The following is a 16,787-nucleotide window of genomic DNA, read 5'->3' on the forward strand; positions in this document are numbered from 1 at the left end:
TGAGAGTGGACTCTGGAGCTTACCTTTCTGGGTATGACTTCTGGCTCTGGCACTTAGGAGCTGTGTGATCTCGAGCAAGTCACTGAACCTCTCTGTGCTTTTTTTTCTCATTTGTATTATGGGGATGATGATAACAGTACCTGCCTCATAAAGTGGTAAGAACAAGCCAATCTACTTAAAGCACTTATAACAGTGTTGGTATAAAATAAGTGCTAAGAGTGGGATGTGGGTTTTATAAACGAAAACATAAGGGCTTTTGTCATGGTTTTGGGTGACGTCCTCCTTTCTCCTTGGCACAGGCGGTCTTTTCCTCCGTGTTCTATTTCGCCTCCGTTCCTCTGTACCAAGGATTCCTCATCATTGGGTAAGGAAATCCAGGCAAGGTATTCATGTTTTATGAAACCGCCCTGAAAGGCCAGAAAAGAGAGAGAAACCGTTGTCTAAAGACCCTTCAGTCCCCAAGTTGCACCGGCTTCCTTTTGGAAGACTTGATCAAGCCAGGCCCAGCGCTGTAGTTTAGAAACGAGTTGAAATTACTGAGTTTTTTTAACTGCCAAGCCGGTAGCCAGATCGAGGAAGTAGAATTTGATAGGCTCGGGGACCACAGCGTGGGGCTGTCCGTCGCTGGTGAGAGAGAGCCGCTCACTCGTGGGAGTCCGCGGTTATCGGCAGATTGGGAACCCAAGTGAGACCAAGGGTTCGCAGACTCAGCGATTCCCCGGGGGTCCCAGATGGAGAGAACAGTGGGGTCTGGAAAGGACTCTCCCGGTGTGGCTGACCTCGTGGGGACACCCTGTTGTTGAGTCTGCATGGCAGGGTAGAGCCTTGCTCTCTCAGCAGATGCCCCCGAGGACTTGACCCCTGCGTGCTGCTGACCCATTAGACAGGGTGTCCCTTGAACCTTTTCTGCCACCCAGCCCACCATGATCCCTGACCTGGAATTCACAACGTTCCTTTTGACCTTTTCAGAGAAGGTGCCCAGTCTTTGAATTACCCAGGTAGGTGGAGTTTGGTCACCACATGTCCTCGATAGAGCCACGCACAGGGCACACTCCTGGTTCTGAAGAGGCGCAGAAAGGCCAGCTGGCCCTAGGGGACAATCTTACAAAGTACGCCTTCTAGCTTTTTATGTGGTGCCAGTTCAACCTGAGAGTAGGCTCTGGAATTCTAATTGGAAAAATGGACTGTGCTTTGTCAGGTCCTGGAAGAGTAAAACAACATGCCTGAATATGGCCAGGGGCTTCTGTGTTCCATGTGGCCTGCCATGACCTGACCCCCTGTTCCCTCTCAGGTCTCATCTCCACCTCTCTCCACCCACTCAGCTCCAGCCACACTGGCCGCCTTGCTCTTCTTCAGACAGGACAGACACATTCCTACCTCAGGGCCTTTGCACTCACTATGCTTTCTGCCTGGGATGTTCTTCCCTCTGATATCGGCATGGCTGCCCCCTCACCTCTTGTGGGTGTTTAGAAATGTCACAGCCCTTGGCCACCTCTAAAATCGCACCCCCCCAACTCTGTGTCTTATTCCCTCTTCCCCATTATACTTTCCTCCTCGGCACTTGTGCCTCCAGCACACAGTATAGTTTACTGAAGTTGTTTATTGACTTACTGACTGGTACTTGGAGGGCAGATGTTTTTGTCTGCTTTTCATCTTGAGTCTCCAGTGGTTAGAACTGGCCCTGGCACATAATAGACACTCAGAGCATAGTTGTCAATAGACGAAGAGATTGGGCCCCAGAGGCTGGGGGAGCAAACTGCCCGTATTCCAGTGCTGGGCTTAGCTGCGGTGATTGTCTCTCCTAGGTACTCCACCATCTACACCATGTTTCCCGTGTTCTCTCTGGTCCTGGACAAAGACGTTAAGTCAGAGGTTGCCATGCTGTATCCTGAGCTCTACAAGGATCTCCTCAAGGTTCACTGGGCTCCTTCCCCCTTCTGACTTCTTCCTTCCTTTCCTCCTTTCCTCCTTTCCTCCTTTCCTCCTTTCCTCCTTTCCTCCTTTCCTCCTTTCCTCCTCCCCTCCCCTCCCCTCCCCTCCCCTCTCCTCTCCTCTTCTTCCTTCCTTTCCTTCCTTCATTCCCTCCTTTGTCCATATTTCATGTAACAGATATCTGATCTGAACACACTTGAACTGGTGGTTTAAGGGAGGAAGGTGTTGGAGCTTTATTTCTTAAAAATGTAACATATGCACATGTGAAGAATTTTAAACAGTATAGTAATATATACACTGAAAATAAACAAACTAATAACTTTTTAAAAAGCCCCTGACAGTTCCATATTGCACCTGTAACTTATGTCTGCTTCTAGAATGTTTATGTACATTTCTAAAGAGAGAGAGAGAGAGGGAGAGTATGTGTGTGTGTGAGTGTAATTTCATTTATTTGTTCTTGAGGGGTTTTTACTAAAGGGCAGATTTGCTACTATCTAATGTCAGTTCTCTTTAAAAAGCATAATTTACTTGATGTATTCAGATACGTGTAAGCTACTTCTTTTGACGACAGGCAGGTGGCCTTTGTCTCTTTTGGGGAAGAGGAGCAGGGTGGCAGTGGGCACCCTGATGAGCCACACGCAGTAACTTGTTCTGTCTCTCTCTCATTCAGGGACGACCGCTGTCCTACAAGACATTCTTAATATGGGTTTTGATTAGCATTTATCAAGGTAAGGATGGATGAAACCACTTCTTGTCTCGTGCTCTGGCCTTGACCCAAGGGTCAGCTTCGATGTTCTGTTGTCTGTAGAATGTGAAAAAGCTGGAATCCTAAAACAGTAGTAAGGGGCCTGGCAGTGTGCCCCGGAAACCCCCACTCAGTGTGTCCCAGGGACTCGACGGCTCAGCACAGGGAAAGTCCCGTGTGTGAGATGGGGCTGTCAGCGTAATGAGATCAAGTCAGAGAAAAATATCAATGATACTAATCAAAGCCTGCCGAGGTGTTGGAGCCATTGGAACAAAAAGCGATCGCTTTCTGAAATGTTCTGATATACTGTTTCTGAGGTCAGGTTGTAGTTTTTGACAAACATATTTATTTCAGTAACCTCCAGAGAGGATTTCCTGAGGCTCGAGGCTTTGTAAGACAACATATTGAAGTGTGAAAAGAAAATATCAAAGCCGCTATTTGTATTTTTTTCCTCGCTCTTTTTAGAATTTGTTTTTATGTTTTATCAAGTATATCACATCCAGTCCTAATATCTCTCTCTGTCTGCACATATATAATTTTCACATAAGCACACATGGTATATTGGGGCTCATTTTTCATTGTTTTCTACTGATGGGATGCCAGAGAATGTGGGGACCATTGAATTCTTTGGCAGGAGTTTAAATTATCATTAAAAAGCACAGGGGGGTATTTTGAAGGAGGATATCTAGGCATAATATGCGCATCTAGTTAAAGGAAGCAATCCCTGCATAACGGTTCAGGGCGATGAGCAGGGGTGCTGCGTGCCACCCCTCCACCCTCAGCCCGGTTCCGATGGGCCGTCTCTCGGGGGGTGTCGGGGTTTCACACCTGGCCCTGTCTCTGGGTGTTATTCTTTTTTTTATTATTATTATAATTTTATTTTTTTAATGGGGCAACATCAATAAATCAGGATACATATATTCAAAGATAACATGTCCAGGTTATCTTGTCGTTCAATTATGTTGCATACCCATCACCCAAAGTCAGATTGTCCTCTGTCACCTTCTATCTAGTTTTCTTTGTGCCCCTCCCCTCCCCCTTTCCCTCCCCCTCTCCCCCCTCCCCCCGTAACCACCACACTCTTATCAATGTCTCTTAGTCTCACTTTTATGTTCCACCTACGTATGGAATAATGCAGTTCCTGGTTTTTTCTGATTTACTTATTTCACTTCGTATAATGTTATCAAGATCCCACCATTTTGCTGTAAATGATCCGATGTCATCATTTCTTATGGCTGAGTAGTATTCCATAGTGTATATGTGCCACATCTTCTTTATCCAGTCATCTATTGACGGGCTTTTTGGTTGTTTCCATGTCCTGGCCACTGTGAACAATGCTGCAATGAACATGGGGCTGCATGTGCCTTTGCGTATCAATGTTTCTGAGTTTTGGGGGTATATATCTGGGTGTTATTCTTGTGCCGCTGGTGTTTGTGATCAATGCGAGGCACTGGGCGTTCATTCCCTGCCATGCTAGATAAAAACTTACCTGGTCCCCCCCCACACACACACACTTTCCTCTCCTCGAGACTGGTGCACGGTGGTTGGAGTGTCCCTCTCGGTTGCCTCTGTCATTTCCTGTACTGTTTACCGTATTCACTCTTTCCACCTGTTCGGTTCAGTAGTGTGCAACATGTCAACGTTGTTGTGAGATGGGTCTCCAGAACTTTCTCATCTGGCAAAACTGAAACTCTGTATCTATGCGACCACAAACTCCTATTTCACCTCCTGGCAGCCCCTGGTAACCCCGGTGTAAACCCCAGCCGGTCTTCTGTGCCCGAGACTGGGTCAACTTTAAATACCTCGTATAAGAGGAATCGTACATGTTTGTCTTATGTGACTACCTGCCTCTATCATTTTAAATAATACATTTAAATTTTTATTTCTTGTTCCATCCACTTCAGATGGTTACCCTCTTCCCCCTTCCATCCCTTTTCCCCCCTTCCCTCCCTTTCTCCTTACCTCCTCCCTTATAATGTTAAATTCTTTATTCTATAAGGTCAGAAGGGGAAATAGGAAAACTAGAATGTGATTCCTCTTTAAAATTTTCATAAAGCACTGCTCATTTAACAAGTGGTACCTTTCATGTCTAAATGGAAAAACAAAACAAAATAAAAATGGGGTCTACTGTGAGTAAGCAGAGCGAGCCTTTGGTGGGAGCATGTGGGGGTGTGTCCGCGGAGAAGGCTATGCGGAAGCCCCGCCCTGCCCCGCCCACCGCGGAGAAGGCTGCACGGGAGCCCCGCCCCGCCCCGCCCACCGGCCTTTCTCCCACCTCCAGGGAGCACCATCATGTATGGGGCGCTGCTGCTCTTCGAGTCAGAATTCGTTCACATCGTGGCCATTTCCTTCACGTCGCTGATCCTCACCGAGCTGCTGATGGTGGCCCTGACCATCCAGACCTGGCACTGGCTCATGACGGTGGCCGAGTTGCTCAGCCTGGCCTGCTACATCGCCTCCCTGGTGTTCCTACACGAATTCATCGGTAAGACCCCCGCCCTCTGCACTGATGGCCTGTCTGTTGGGCCCAGAGGTCTCACCAGCTTTGAAGGAAGGCAGCCTCCCCCCACTCGGGTCCTAGGCTCTGTCCAGCAGGCCTTTGGTCTCTCGACTGCTCCCACTTTCTTACTGGTGTCCCCACGGGACAAGTGGCAGCTGTGAGTCAGCCATCGGAGCTGAGGCTCTTGGCATGATCTCCTGTGGAGTGCTGGCTTTTAGAACTCGGCTGTGCTCACTGTTGTAGAAGAGGGTCCTGTTGAATTCAGCAGGGACCTGGTGGGTTCGTCCAGGAAGCTGCCCGTTGTGCTAGGCTCTGTGGCACCATGGAGATGGGGGGGGCATCCTGGGCCAGCTTTCAAGTGGATGCCAGTCTGGCAGGACATACCATTACTCAGTTGAGAAACTGCCTCACTGTGAAAGCGTCTTTGATCACATCTCTTGTGTATCAGCAAACACTCCTTCAAAAGGCTTTGGTAAAGCCTGACCTGTGGTGGCGCAGTGGGTAAAGCGTCGACCTGGAATGCTGAGGTTGCTGGTTCAAAACCCCGGGCTTGCCTGGTCAAGGCACATACGGGAGTTGATGCTTTCTGCTCCTCCCTCCTTCTCTCTCTCTCTCTGTCTCCTCTCTCTAAAATGAATAAATAAAATTTTTTTTAAAAAAAGGCTTTGGTAAAGATAAAGGCGCATCCTTGTGAAAAGTGAAGTCTTAAAACACTTTCACACTTGTCTTCCGAAGTCTCTCAGAATGGGTTTTGTGACCTCCTACTGTGTGCCCAATGGCTTGAGGCTGGTGGGGGTGGGGTAGGGTGGTCCCAGAGGTTTGGAAGATGCGAGTTCTGCCCTCAGGAAAACTGCAGCCGGTCCCCTTGGCTGTGGGCCTGTCCCAGGACTGGGTTAGGAGCGCGTGGTGGGCCTTGGGCTGGTTTCCCCAGCCTGTGCCCAGGCGGTGGGAATGGTGTTCACTGTGGCCTCCAGCAGCTGTGGCTCTCTCTCTCCAGGCCCCTGGAACACAGGGTGGGGAGTCCCCCAGCGGGAACGGGAGCGTGCCTGACCTCAGTGACAGTCCTGAGGTTACACTGTTTCTGTGTGTGTGTGTGGGGGGGGGGCAGCCTGACGTGCGCCACCCTCAGACCCGGCCCCCGGCTTTCTGTGACCGCCACTCAGACGAAGGGAAAAGTTGGGAAGCAGAAACAACTTGCTCGAGGGCCACTTGCTGCTCTCCAGCAGCCGTGTTTAAAACGAAAAACTCCCAACTGTCAGATTCCAAATTGAAAACACCTGTGAGAATTGGTTTTTTTTGGTCCGTAGTTTTCTTTCCCCAGTTGTTGAAAAGAGCCGTTCGCCGCACATTAGGCATCCAGAAGCAGGTCAGGGAGAGAGGCAGGGAGGGAGGGGAGTCAGCTGGCGGCCCGCATGGGCCGTTCGCCGGGGACACGCCCGTCCGTCTGTCCCTGTAAAGACCGAACGGAGGGAGGGAGCCAAAGCCAGCAGGCCGTGTGTTTGTGAGGGCCGTTTGGGGACCGCACACACCTTCTGGAACATTCCCGCCCGCTCACCGCTGTCTCCCTGTTCGCTTGCAGACGTGTACTTCATCGCCACTCTGTCCTTCCTGTGGAAAGTGTCCGTCATCACTCTGGTCAGCTGCCTCCCTCTCTACATCCTCAAGTACCTGCGCAGACGGTTCTCGCCGCCCAGCTACTCGAAGCTCACGTCGTAGGCCCTGCGTTCCGTGGGCGGGACTCTGGTCTCTGCTTCCCGGCCGGACAGAGGTCAAGTTCCAGCCAGTGCCCTGTATCTTAACTGCCACCGAGGACTTCGCAGGAGTTGCTGACACGCGCCGTCCGGGCGCGGAGAGGCCCCGCCCGGAGTTCTGACGCCGAGGGGACAGGAGGGAGGTCCGAAGCTGCCCGGGCAGGCCTGCCCGAGTCCCCGGGGGTTCCTGTCGGCGTGAATGTGACTCTGTCCCGCTGGGTGGCTCAGCCAAGGGATTTTAATCTATGGGTCACTGTGCAAGCTTCCTTATGACTTGAATTTTGTTGTCATGTGATAAAAGTTTCTGTCTAGTTGGAGATGGTAGAAGGTTTTTGGCTTTGCTTTTTTTTTTTTTTACCGGTTCTAACTTATGTGTCTTCTTTATGTCTTTCTCGCTCCTTAAAAACTCGTTTCAGAGAAATGTAAAGATCTTGGTGGAGATCTAGGGGGAGAGCCGATGGCATGTGGTAAAAAGTGACCCGGCCTCTGTGTGGAAATGCCAGATGTCCTCTGTAAGGCAGCCCGCTGATGGGGCAGCACGGGCTTCCCAGGGTCCCAGGACAGCAAGTGGGAGGCGAGGGAGAGAGGGAGCGTAAATCCAGCATCAGCCTGTGTCCGATCCAACATCCACGGCCCGGAGTTCATGTCAGCTGCCACCTCGTAAAAAGAATTTCAAAGGTGTCGTTCTGCTTTGTCCGGACCTGGTAACAATTACAAAGCCCGTGGCCCTGTAGAGGACACCCTCAGACGTTTTCAGCAGAGTTGTTTTCGCAGGAAATGTGCCACCGAACAGCCCTTAAATGTGTCGACAGGGTGATAAGAGATGCAACTAATTCTTTAGACAACGCAGCTCCCGCAGCTCGGATCCTGGGTCCAGAGTGGAAAGGTCAGGGCTTGGGGCCCTTCACTTCCACAGAGATCTGTTTCCTGTTAGGAGGAATTATTGAGGACGAAAGGACAGAGGCAGAGAGGCACCTTACCGTGCCGCCCTGCCCTGCATGGTGGCAGCTTCCAGCAAGACGCCCCCGTGGGGGGGGGGGAGCCCCTGGCTGCAGCGCTGGGGCCTGCTGGTTTCCAGGGGAGGTTCTGAAAGGCCGCCAGTGGTAGGGGCCCCTCCCTCACGGGGACGGAGGGCACGCGTATGTGTTTCTGATAAAGCCGTGGCTTCTCACTGCAGGGCGGGAAGGGGGTTCTCAAGCACTGGACGCAGCAGGGCCAGGCGTTCTTGGGGTTTCCAGTCGCTTCTCGCAGGGGCCACATACGCATGCCATAAGGGCTCAGTCGGTTCATCTTCAAGAGCTGACTGTGTTTGATATCTTAGGTTTGCGATTCATTCTTTATGAGTACATACCCTTCAGCCTGTCAGCATGACGCTTTCTGTGTGTGCTTCACAGAGATGGGAGCTCTGGCCTGCTTGCTGACACCCGCCGCCCGAGGGTCACCCTGCTCTTGGAGAGTTGGGGACACGAGGAGCCAGCTGTTCCTGACATTTGCAGCACCCTTGATATGCTCATGTATTGATGTTGCCCTTTCCAGGCTATAAAATGACAGGAAGTTGTAGGCACTGGTAAATTGGCGGTTGACATCACTTTCATTTATTTTAAGATTCTGCAGTTTTGCAGTATTGACCCCTCTTGGTTCCAGCCATTTCAGCCCTCCGGCAAAGAGCTACAGAGAAAAAATACAGGGTGGGGCAAAAGTACGTTTATAGCCTTTTTATGGAAAGTAATACAATGATAAATAGTGCAAGAATAAACTCTGTGTCTTGTGTGCTCACAACTGTAAACCTACTTTTGCCCCACCTGGTATTGTCGTGAAGGGCCGATCACTTTGAAATGGGGCCTTTGTCCACAACTTCCAGAAAGGTCAAGCAGGTCTGATTTCTTCACTGCGTTATTTTACACAGTTTCCAAGGCGGAAGAAGAGACTGTTGTGCTCAAGGGTTTGCACCTCGGAAGTCTGTCGTCTTGGGAGGCAGACTGTAAAACTGGAAGTCTTAAGAAATTCTGTTCTTGAGTTTGTAGCCCGGTGCCTGGCCTCGTTCCCAGAGAGGTGATGCCTCCTGCAGGGAGTGAAGATGGTCTCTTTGGTCTTCTCCTTAATTCCCAATTTTGAGCAAGGCGCGCGAGTTGACTTACAAGGTATTGCTTGACTAGGTGAAGGGAGAAAGCTTCTAAGAGGGGCTAACGAAGCCGTCTCTGGAAGGCAAAGGATGCTCGTCAGTGCGACCAATGCCATCCTGGTTCCGTGTTCTCAGCCACACTCTGGTGGAGGCATCAAGGTGAGTGGGACTGAAACCCAAGTGGGGACTGCCGTGAGTGACCCCACCTGTAAGGCAGCCTGCCCGTGACCCCTGGTGGGGACCTCGGCTGTCTGGGAAGGCACGTGCCAACGTCACTACACTAACTCTGGAGACCCGAAGGGCAGGAGCCTCCGTCGGTGGAGAGTGCCTGGCCCTTACCTGCACACATAACCCCAGCGGAGAACCCATGCACACCTGTGCACCTCCGGGGCTTGTCTTAGTTGTGCAGGGAGACCGAGAAACACGCAAAGCATCTGAGCTATCTTGCGAGAAAATCCTGAGTTCATAAACCATAACCGTGAGGTTTCTGTGGACTGTTTTCTTGGTTCATTAGTCTGGAAAGTTCTTCCCTGGGCCTTGGAACTCAATGGGACCTCAGCCTCCCACAGCCAATTTAATCTGAGGCCAGAGGCCCTCAGGCCGCAATCAGCTGTTGAAACCCTTCTTTGCAAGTAAGACTTACAACCCCCTCTGCCCTCCAACAGCGCGAAGTATTTGTGTGGGAGTAAGCACTTTTATTATTTGTGGATTATTTTATATCTTTTGGTGATCAGTGTGTGTGTGTGTGTGTGTGTGTGTGTAGGGTGAAGAATGGGTTGTTGGGGTTCTGTCTTTTTTTTCCCTCCTTCCTTCCTTTCTCTATGAAAATGGCCACACAAGCTTCTCCAGCCTGAATGGATCCTCGGGTCTGACAGTTTTGACTCTGACTTCGAGAGCATGCATGCGCACAAGGGTGTTGCCCCAGTGCTCGGTGGGGCTGGTCGCACTGACTCGAGCTGCTGGGGGCAGAGGTCTTTGCCACAGAGCAATGAAGGGCGTCCCAGGAGCCTCTTGGCATTGAAGCACATCACCTGTTTAGAGCCACCTGGAGCTGGGAGGCCAGGAGCTGGGATTTCGCCCGCTGTTGTCATGATTATATCCAGATCCCAGATGAGCTTCCCTTAAGTGCAGCCCTTTTGGGGAGCAGTAATCTTAAATACCAGCATCTGCTTACCCTTTCCCCAGTTTCCCTGCTGAAAATTTAGGTTATTTTGACAGCTTTGGAATGTATTCTGATTTTTGTGTTTCACTGAAAATTGACATCATAATGCCCATTTTTTTTTTCCCTCCAGACTTTTGTTTTCATGCTTTGGTTATTTTTAGAGGAGTGGGGATGACAACACCCTCACGCCTTTATGGAGCAGCATCTTAAACGTTTGCCAACATTGCAAATGGGACCGATGCCTTCTTCCCCTCCATCCTACTTAAAGCAAACATCAGCTATTTTTAATCGTGTGTGTGTGTGTGTGTGTGATCATCTCAAGGATTTTGAAGAGATACTTGGTTTGGGTTAAAATCCCATCGTGTCCAGCTTTGTATTCATTAAAAAAAAACAAAACCCAATACAGTGAGCTTTGTAAATACAACTAATTCCACCCCCCTTCTTTTAATGTAAAGCTTTTTGTTTCCATTGATTATGTCCATTTCATCTTGGAAAAATAGACGTTATGTTTTTGGATGGAGCTGAAAAGCACGGCCCTGTGTGGGGCAGCGTCCCTGATACCTTGAGTTCCGTCGCATCTTCTGACGCCCACGCAGCGTTACCTGTGAAACTGTCTCCTCCGTCCCAGCGCGGCTGGAGGTGCAGTCTGTTCATATGGCTGGACGGTGTCACTGAATATTGTGTTTGGGGGGGGGGGGGTGCGGTGTTTGCAGAAAAAAATAAATCGTGGCTGATTGACGCTTTTCTTGCGATGGGGCTGACGGTGCACTCATGGCGGATTCCATGAGTCCCTCATTAGGAGATCTCCGTGTGTAATCCTCACAGCCAGTGTTCACCAGGACAGCGTGTTTTGATTAGAGGGGAACTCTGGTGCAGTGTGCTTTAATTTAGCAGGAACTCCCAGATGATTTACATTCTCGATCCTGTGATGACACGCATGTGATCCTGCGTGTTTCTGAGTGGTTCTGCTTTCATTGTCTGCCAGCGTGGCCCCGTTGCTGTTGCCCAATAAAGCTTGTGTACTTTATGCCTTTGGGGGTCGTTTTCATTTGTGTGGAAACACGCATTCTGGTGTCAGAATGGGGCCTTTTTATTTCTAATGCAGGCGTCCCCACCCAAACTATGGCCTGCGGGCCGCATGCGGCCCCCTGAGGCCATTTATCCGGCCCCCGCTGCACTTCCGGAAGGGGCACCTCTTTCATTGGTCAGTGAGAGGAGCACTGTATGTGGCGGCCCTCCAACGGACTGAGGGACAGTGAACTGGCCCCCTGTGTAAAAAGTTTGGGGACCCCTGTTCTAATGCTTCTATTTTGTGCAGATCTCATGGTACATAAATGGTACATAGCTTTCTCTCCCTTTAAAAAGAATTATTTTTATTTGGGCAAGAACCCCACCCTCCCACCCCCACACATTATTTAATCTTTGCTGTTGTGTATTCCAGGCATGTCAGAATTTCCAAAAGTGATTGATATACATAGAAAAAATGGAAGGAAGCATTCTACAAGATTTATATTTTATTTACACACAGAACCCTTGCTTTTTTGGATACCTTTCTTTTGTTTTGTTTTTTTTTTATTTTTTTTATATTTTTTTTACAGAGACAGAGACAGAGAGTCAGAGGGATAGACAGGGACAGACAGACAGGAACGGAGACAGACGAGAAGCATCAATCATTAGTTTTTCGTTGTGCGTTGCGACTTCTTAGTTGCTCATTGATTGCTTTCTCATATGTGCCTTGACCGCGGGCCTTCAGCAGACTGAGTAACCCCTTGCTGGAGCCAGCGACCCTGGGTCCAAGCTGGTGAGTTTTTGCTCAAGCCAGATAAGCCCGCGCTCAAGCTGGTGACCTCGGGGTCCCGAACCTGGGTCCTTCCTCATCCCAGTCCAACGCTCTATCCACTGCGCCACCGCCTGGTTAGGCCCTTTCTTTTGTTTTTAAATCAAATGATAGAAGATTTAGGAATGTGGTCACTTAAGTTTTAGGCAAATGAGGTTTCTAGACTGTTGTATGGGAAGCAGAGGACATGTTTCATCAGTTTCATCTAATCATTCTTAACCAGGAGTGATTTTGTTCCCTAGGGGACATGTAGCAATGTTGGAAGTCATTTTTTGGTTGTCACATCTGTGTGTGTTTGGGGGGGGGGGTCGTTCTGCTTCCACCAAGCAGAACCCAAGGGTGTTGCAGGACACCCTATGACGCACAAACAGTCCCCACAACAAAGAATTATTAGACCCCGAATGTCAGAACTGCCGGGCTTGCAGAACCCTGACAGAACCTGCACATGTCAGCTTTACCGTCTGGAGGCGTTTTTCCTCGTTTTCATTTCCAAGGGAGCCCAGCACTATCCGCTCCCGTATCTCAGCCATGTATGCATCCAGCTGGCCAGATGTTTTCGGTAGTAGTTATTTGCGATGTGGGCTGTTGGTCACCTCTCCTTGGCTCTCGATCGAAAGGCCATTCTCCGTTTATCAGTTAGAAAGAGAATTGTAAGTGAATTGTGTCTCCATCAACAGCGGCTCCTCTGGGCAGATTGGGGCTGCGTGCTCTCGGCTGTTGTGCCCTGGGCCCAAGGGGTGCAGCTGGACCATACTTTTCCTGCACTGTGTGCCGTTGGTGTCAAGCCTCCGACTCTGCATCCATCCGCCTGCAGTGAAATTCTGTTACTGTGCGGACGCTCCTCCAGATGAGCCACTAGGGGAGCCTGAGGATTGGAAGACGTTTCTGTTTCCTGTTTTCAACAACCAGGCAAAGCCCAACATACCCACGACGTGGCTTTCAGAGCTCCAGAACTTATTTCAAGACCAGCGGCTCTGTTAAAAAACAGACATTGCTTTTTAATATGTTGTAGACCAGGTTATTTTGCTGAACTTAATTAAAAACAAACACTGGGGGATGGCCCTGGGAGATGAAGATTTATTTGAACTTGGATGTTTGTATTTAAATTTTTATTTTTCAAAATTACAGTTTATATTCAGTATTATTTTGTATTAGTTTCAGGCGGATAGCCCAGTGCTTAGACAACTGTGTACTTTACAAAGTGTTTATTCCTTCCCCAATATTTCCAGTACCCACCTGACAGCATACATAGTTATTACAACATTACTGATTATATTCCCCATTCTGCACTTTACATCCCTGTGACTATTCTGTAACCACCAACCTGTACTTCTAAATCCCTTCACCATTTTTACCCCCAACCGCCCTCCCATCTGGCCACCATAAGTCTCTTCTCTGTATCTATGAGTCTGTTTCAGTTTTGTTAGTTTATTTTGTTGATTAGATTCCACATATAAGTGAAATCACATGGTATTTGTCTTTCTCTTGACTGATGTATTTCACTCAGCATAATACCTGTTAGGTCCATCCGTGCTGTCACATATGGTAAGGTTTTGTTCTTTTTTATGGCTCAGTAATATTCCATTGTATATATGTACCACCTCTTTTTTATCTACTCATCTATTGATGGACACTTGGACTGCTTCCATATCTTGGCTATTGTAAATAATGCTGCAATGAACATAGGGGTGCATATATTCTTTCTAATTAGTGTTTTTGGACTTCTTCAAATATATATATAGAAGTGGAATAGCTGGGTCATAAGACAGTTCCATTTTAAATATTTTGAGGAACCTTTATACTGTTTTCCATAGTGGCTGCACCAGTCTGCATTCCCACCAACATTGCATAAGGGTTCCCTTTTCTCATCATCACCAATACTTTTTTAAAAAAATTTTATTTAGACAATTAATTTTAATGGGGTGATGTTGATCAATTAGAGTACATAGATTCAGAGAAAACATCTCCAGATTAATTTGACGTTTGATTATGTTGTATACCCATCACCCAATACTTGTATTTTGACTTATTGATGCTAGCCATTCTGACAGGTGTGAGGTAATATCTTGTGGTTTTAATTTGCATTTCCCTGGTGATTGGTGATGTTGAGCATCTTTATCTGTGTGTCCTTTTTGGCGAAGTGTTTATTCAGGTTCTTTGCCCATTTTTAATTGGATTTTTTTTTTTTTTTTTTTGGTATTGAGTAGTATGAGTTCTTTATAAATTTTGGATATTAACCCCTTATCAGATGTCCTACTACTGAATATGTTCTCCCATTCAGTGGGTTATCTTTTCATTTTGATGATTTCCTTTGTGTGCAGAAACTTTTTCGTTTCATATAGTCCCGTTTGTTTATTTTTCCTTTAGTTTCCCTTGCCCAAGGAGATATAGTAGAAAAAACATCGCTAAGAGAAATGCCTACAATTTTACTGCCTATGTTCTCTTCTATGGTGTCAAATCTCACATTTAAGTCTTGAATCCATTTTGAGTTTATTCTTATGTATGGTGTAAGAACATGGTCTAGTGTCATTTTTTTTTTTTTTTTTTTTTGGCATGTATTTGTCCAATTTCCCAATACCATTTACTGAATATATTGTCTTTGTTGTATGTTCTTGCCTTCTTTGTTAAATATTAATTGACCATATAGGTGTGGGCTTATTTCTTGGCTCTCTATTCTGTTTCATTGATCTATGTCTGTTTTTATGTCACTACCATGCTGTTTTGATTACTATAACCCTGTAATATAATTTGATATCAGGTGGTGTGATACCTTCAACTTTGTACTTCTTTCTCAAGATTGCTGTGGCTGCTTGGGGTCTTTTGTGGTTCCATATAAATTTTGGGATTATTTGTTCTAGTTCTGTGTGAAATGCCATTAGTATTTTGATAGGATTTGTGTTGAATCTGTAGATTGCTTTGGGTAGTATGGACATTTTAATGATGTTCTTTCTATCCATGCTTATGGTATATGCTTCCATTTATTTGTATCTATATCAGTTTTTTCCTTCAGTTTCTTATAATTTTTTGAGTACAGGTCTTTTAACTCCTTGGTTAAATTTATTTTTAGGTATTTTATTTTTTGATGCAATTGTAAATGGTATTGTTTTCTTAGTTTCCCTTTCTGATAGTTTATTATTGGTGTTTTAAAAACAATTTCTGAATATTTATTTTGTATCCTGCTACTTTGCTGAATTGACTTATCATTTCTGGTAGTTTTTTTGGTGGGCTCTTTAGAGTTCTCTATATAGAGTATCATGTCATCTGTAAATGATGACAGTTTTACTTCTTCCTTTCCAATTTGGATGCCTTCTATTTATTCTTCTTATCTGATTGTTGTGCCTAAGAATTTCGGTAATATGCTAAATACAAGTGGTAAAAGTGGACATCCCTATCTTGTTTTTGATCTTAGGGGAAACACTTTTAGTTTTTTCCCATTGAGCGTGACGTTAGCTGTGGGCTCGTCGGTTATGGCCTTTACTATGTTGAGATATGTTGCCTCTATTTCCACTTTGCTGAGATTTTTTATCATGAATGTGTGGTGGATTTTGTCACATGCTTTTTCTGCGTCTCGTTATGATCACATGATTTTTATCTTTCATTTTGTTTATGTGGTGTAACACATTAACTGATTTGTAGGTATTCTACCAACCTTGCATCTCAGGCATAAATATCACTTGATCATAGCATGTGATTTTTTAAATGTATTGCTGGATTCAGTTCGCTAATATTTTGTTGAGAATTTTTGCATCTTAAGTCATGGATATTGGCCTATAATTTTATTTCTTTGTAATGTCTTTCGTTTTGGAATTAGGATAATGTTGGCCTTGTAAAATTAGCTTTACAGTCTTCCCTCTTCTTGAATATTATGGAATAGTTTGAAAAAAGAATAGGTGTTAATTCCTTGAATGTTTGTTAAAATTCACTTGTGAAGCTATCTGGTCCAGGATTTCTTTGTTGGAAATTTTTTTATTACTGCTTCAATTTCATTAGTTTTTATTGGTCTTTTAAGATTTCCTGTTTTATCTTGATTCTGTTTGGGAAAATTGTGTGTTTCTAGGCACTTATCTTTTTTTTTCAGATTGTCTGATTGTTGGCATATAGTTTATTCGTAATATTTACTTATCCTTTGTATTTCTCTGGTGTCAGTTGTTACTTCTCTCCCATTTCTCTCCCATTTCTGATTTTATTTATTTGGTCCCTCAACCTTTTTCATGATGAGTCTGGTTAAAGGTTTCTTACTAATCTTGTTTATCTTTACAAAATCAGTTCTTGTTTTCATTGATCTTCTGTATTTTTTTTTAGACTCTATTTTGTCTATTTCCACTCTGATCATCATTATTTTCTATCTTCTTACTTTGGGATTAGTTTAGTAAGTTCCTTTCCTAGTTCCTTTAGGTGTAAGGTTAAATTATTTGAGATTTTTTTCTTGTTTCTTGAGGTAGTCCTGTAGTACTATGAATTTCCCTTTTAGGACTGCTTTTGCTGTGTCCTGTAGATTTTTGGGTTGTTTTCCCATTTTTATTTGTTTCGAGGTATCTTTTGATTTCTTCTTTGATCTCGTTGTTGACCTATTTGTTGTTTAGTAACATGTTTACTAGCCTCCATGTGATGTGTGTCTTGCAGTCTTTTTCTTGTAATTGATTTCTAATTTTATACCATTGTGGTTAGAGAAGATGCTTGGTATGATTTCAGTCTTCTTAAATTTATTATGACTTGTTTTGTGTCCTAACATGTGGTC

At 46.1% G+C, this 16,787-nt stretch overlaps 1 protein-coding gene across 3 annotated transcripts in view; it reads left to right on the top strand.

Annotated features, from left to right (window-relative positions):
- ATP9A (ATPase phospholipid transporting 9A (putative)) overlaps positions 1 to 7,245 on the top strand; it is a 119,846-nt gene extending 112,601 nt beyond the window's left edge. For all 3 annotated transcript variants that reach the window (XM_066387477.1, XM_066387478.1, XM_066387479.1), the window contains exons 24-28: positions 300 to 364; positions 1,806 to 1,914; positions 2,603 to 2,660; positions 4,959 to 5,162; positions 6,757 to 7,245. In XM_066387477.1, the coding sequence (XP_066243574.1) occupies positions 300 to 364; positions 1,806 to 1,914; positions 2,603 to 2,660; positions 4,959 to 5,162; positions 6,757 to 6,893 (573 nt within the window). In that variant the 3' untranslated portion in view covers positions 6,894 to 7,245. The remainder of the gene's footprint in view (positions 1 to 299; positions 365 to 1,805; positions 1,915 to 2,602; positions 2,661 to 4,958; positions 5,163 to 6,756) is intronic.
- The last annotated feature ends 9,542 nt before the right edge of the window (positions 7,246 to 16,787 follow it).

The sequence above is a fragment of the Saccopteryx leptura genome, chromosome 5 (assembly GCF_036850995.1).
Source record: "Saccopteryx leptura isolate mSacLep1 chromosome 5, mSacLep1_pri_phased_curated, whole genome shotgun sequence".
Taxonomy (NCBI): domain Eukaryota; kingdom Metazoa; phylum Chordata; class Mammalia; order Chiroptera; family Emballonuridae; genus Saccopteryx; species Saccopteryx leptura.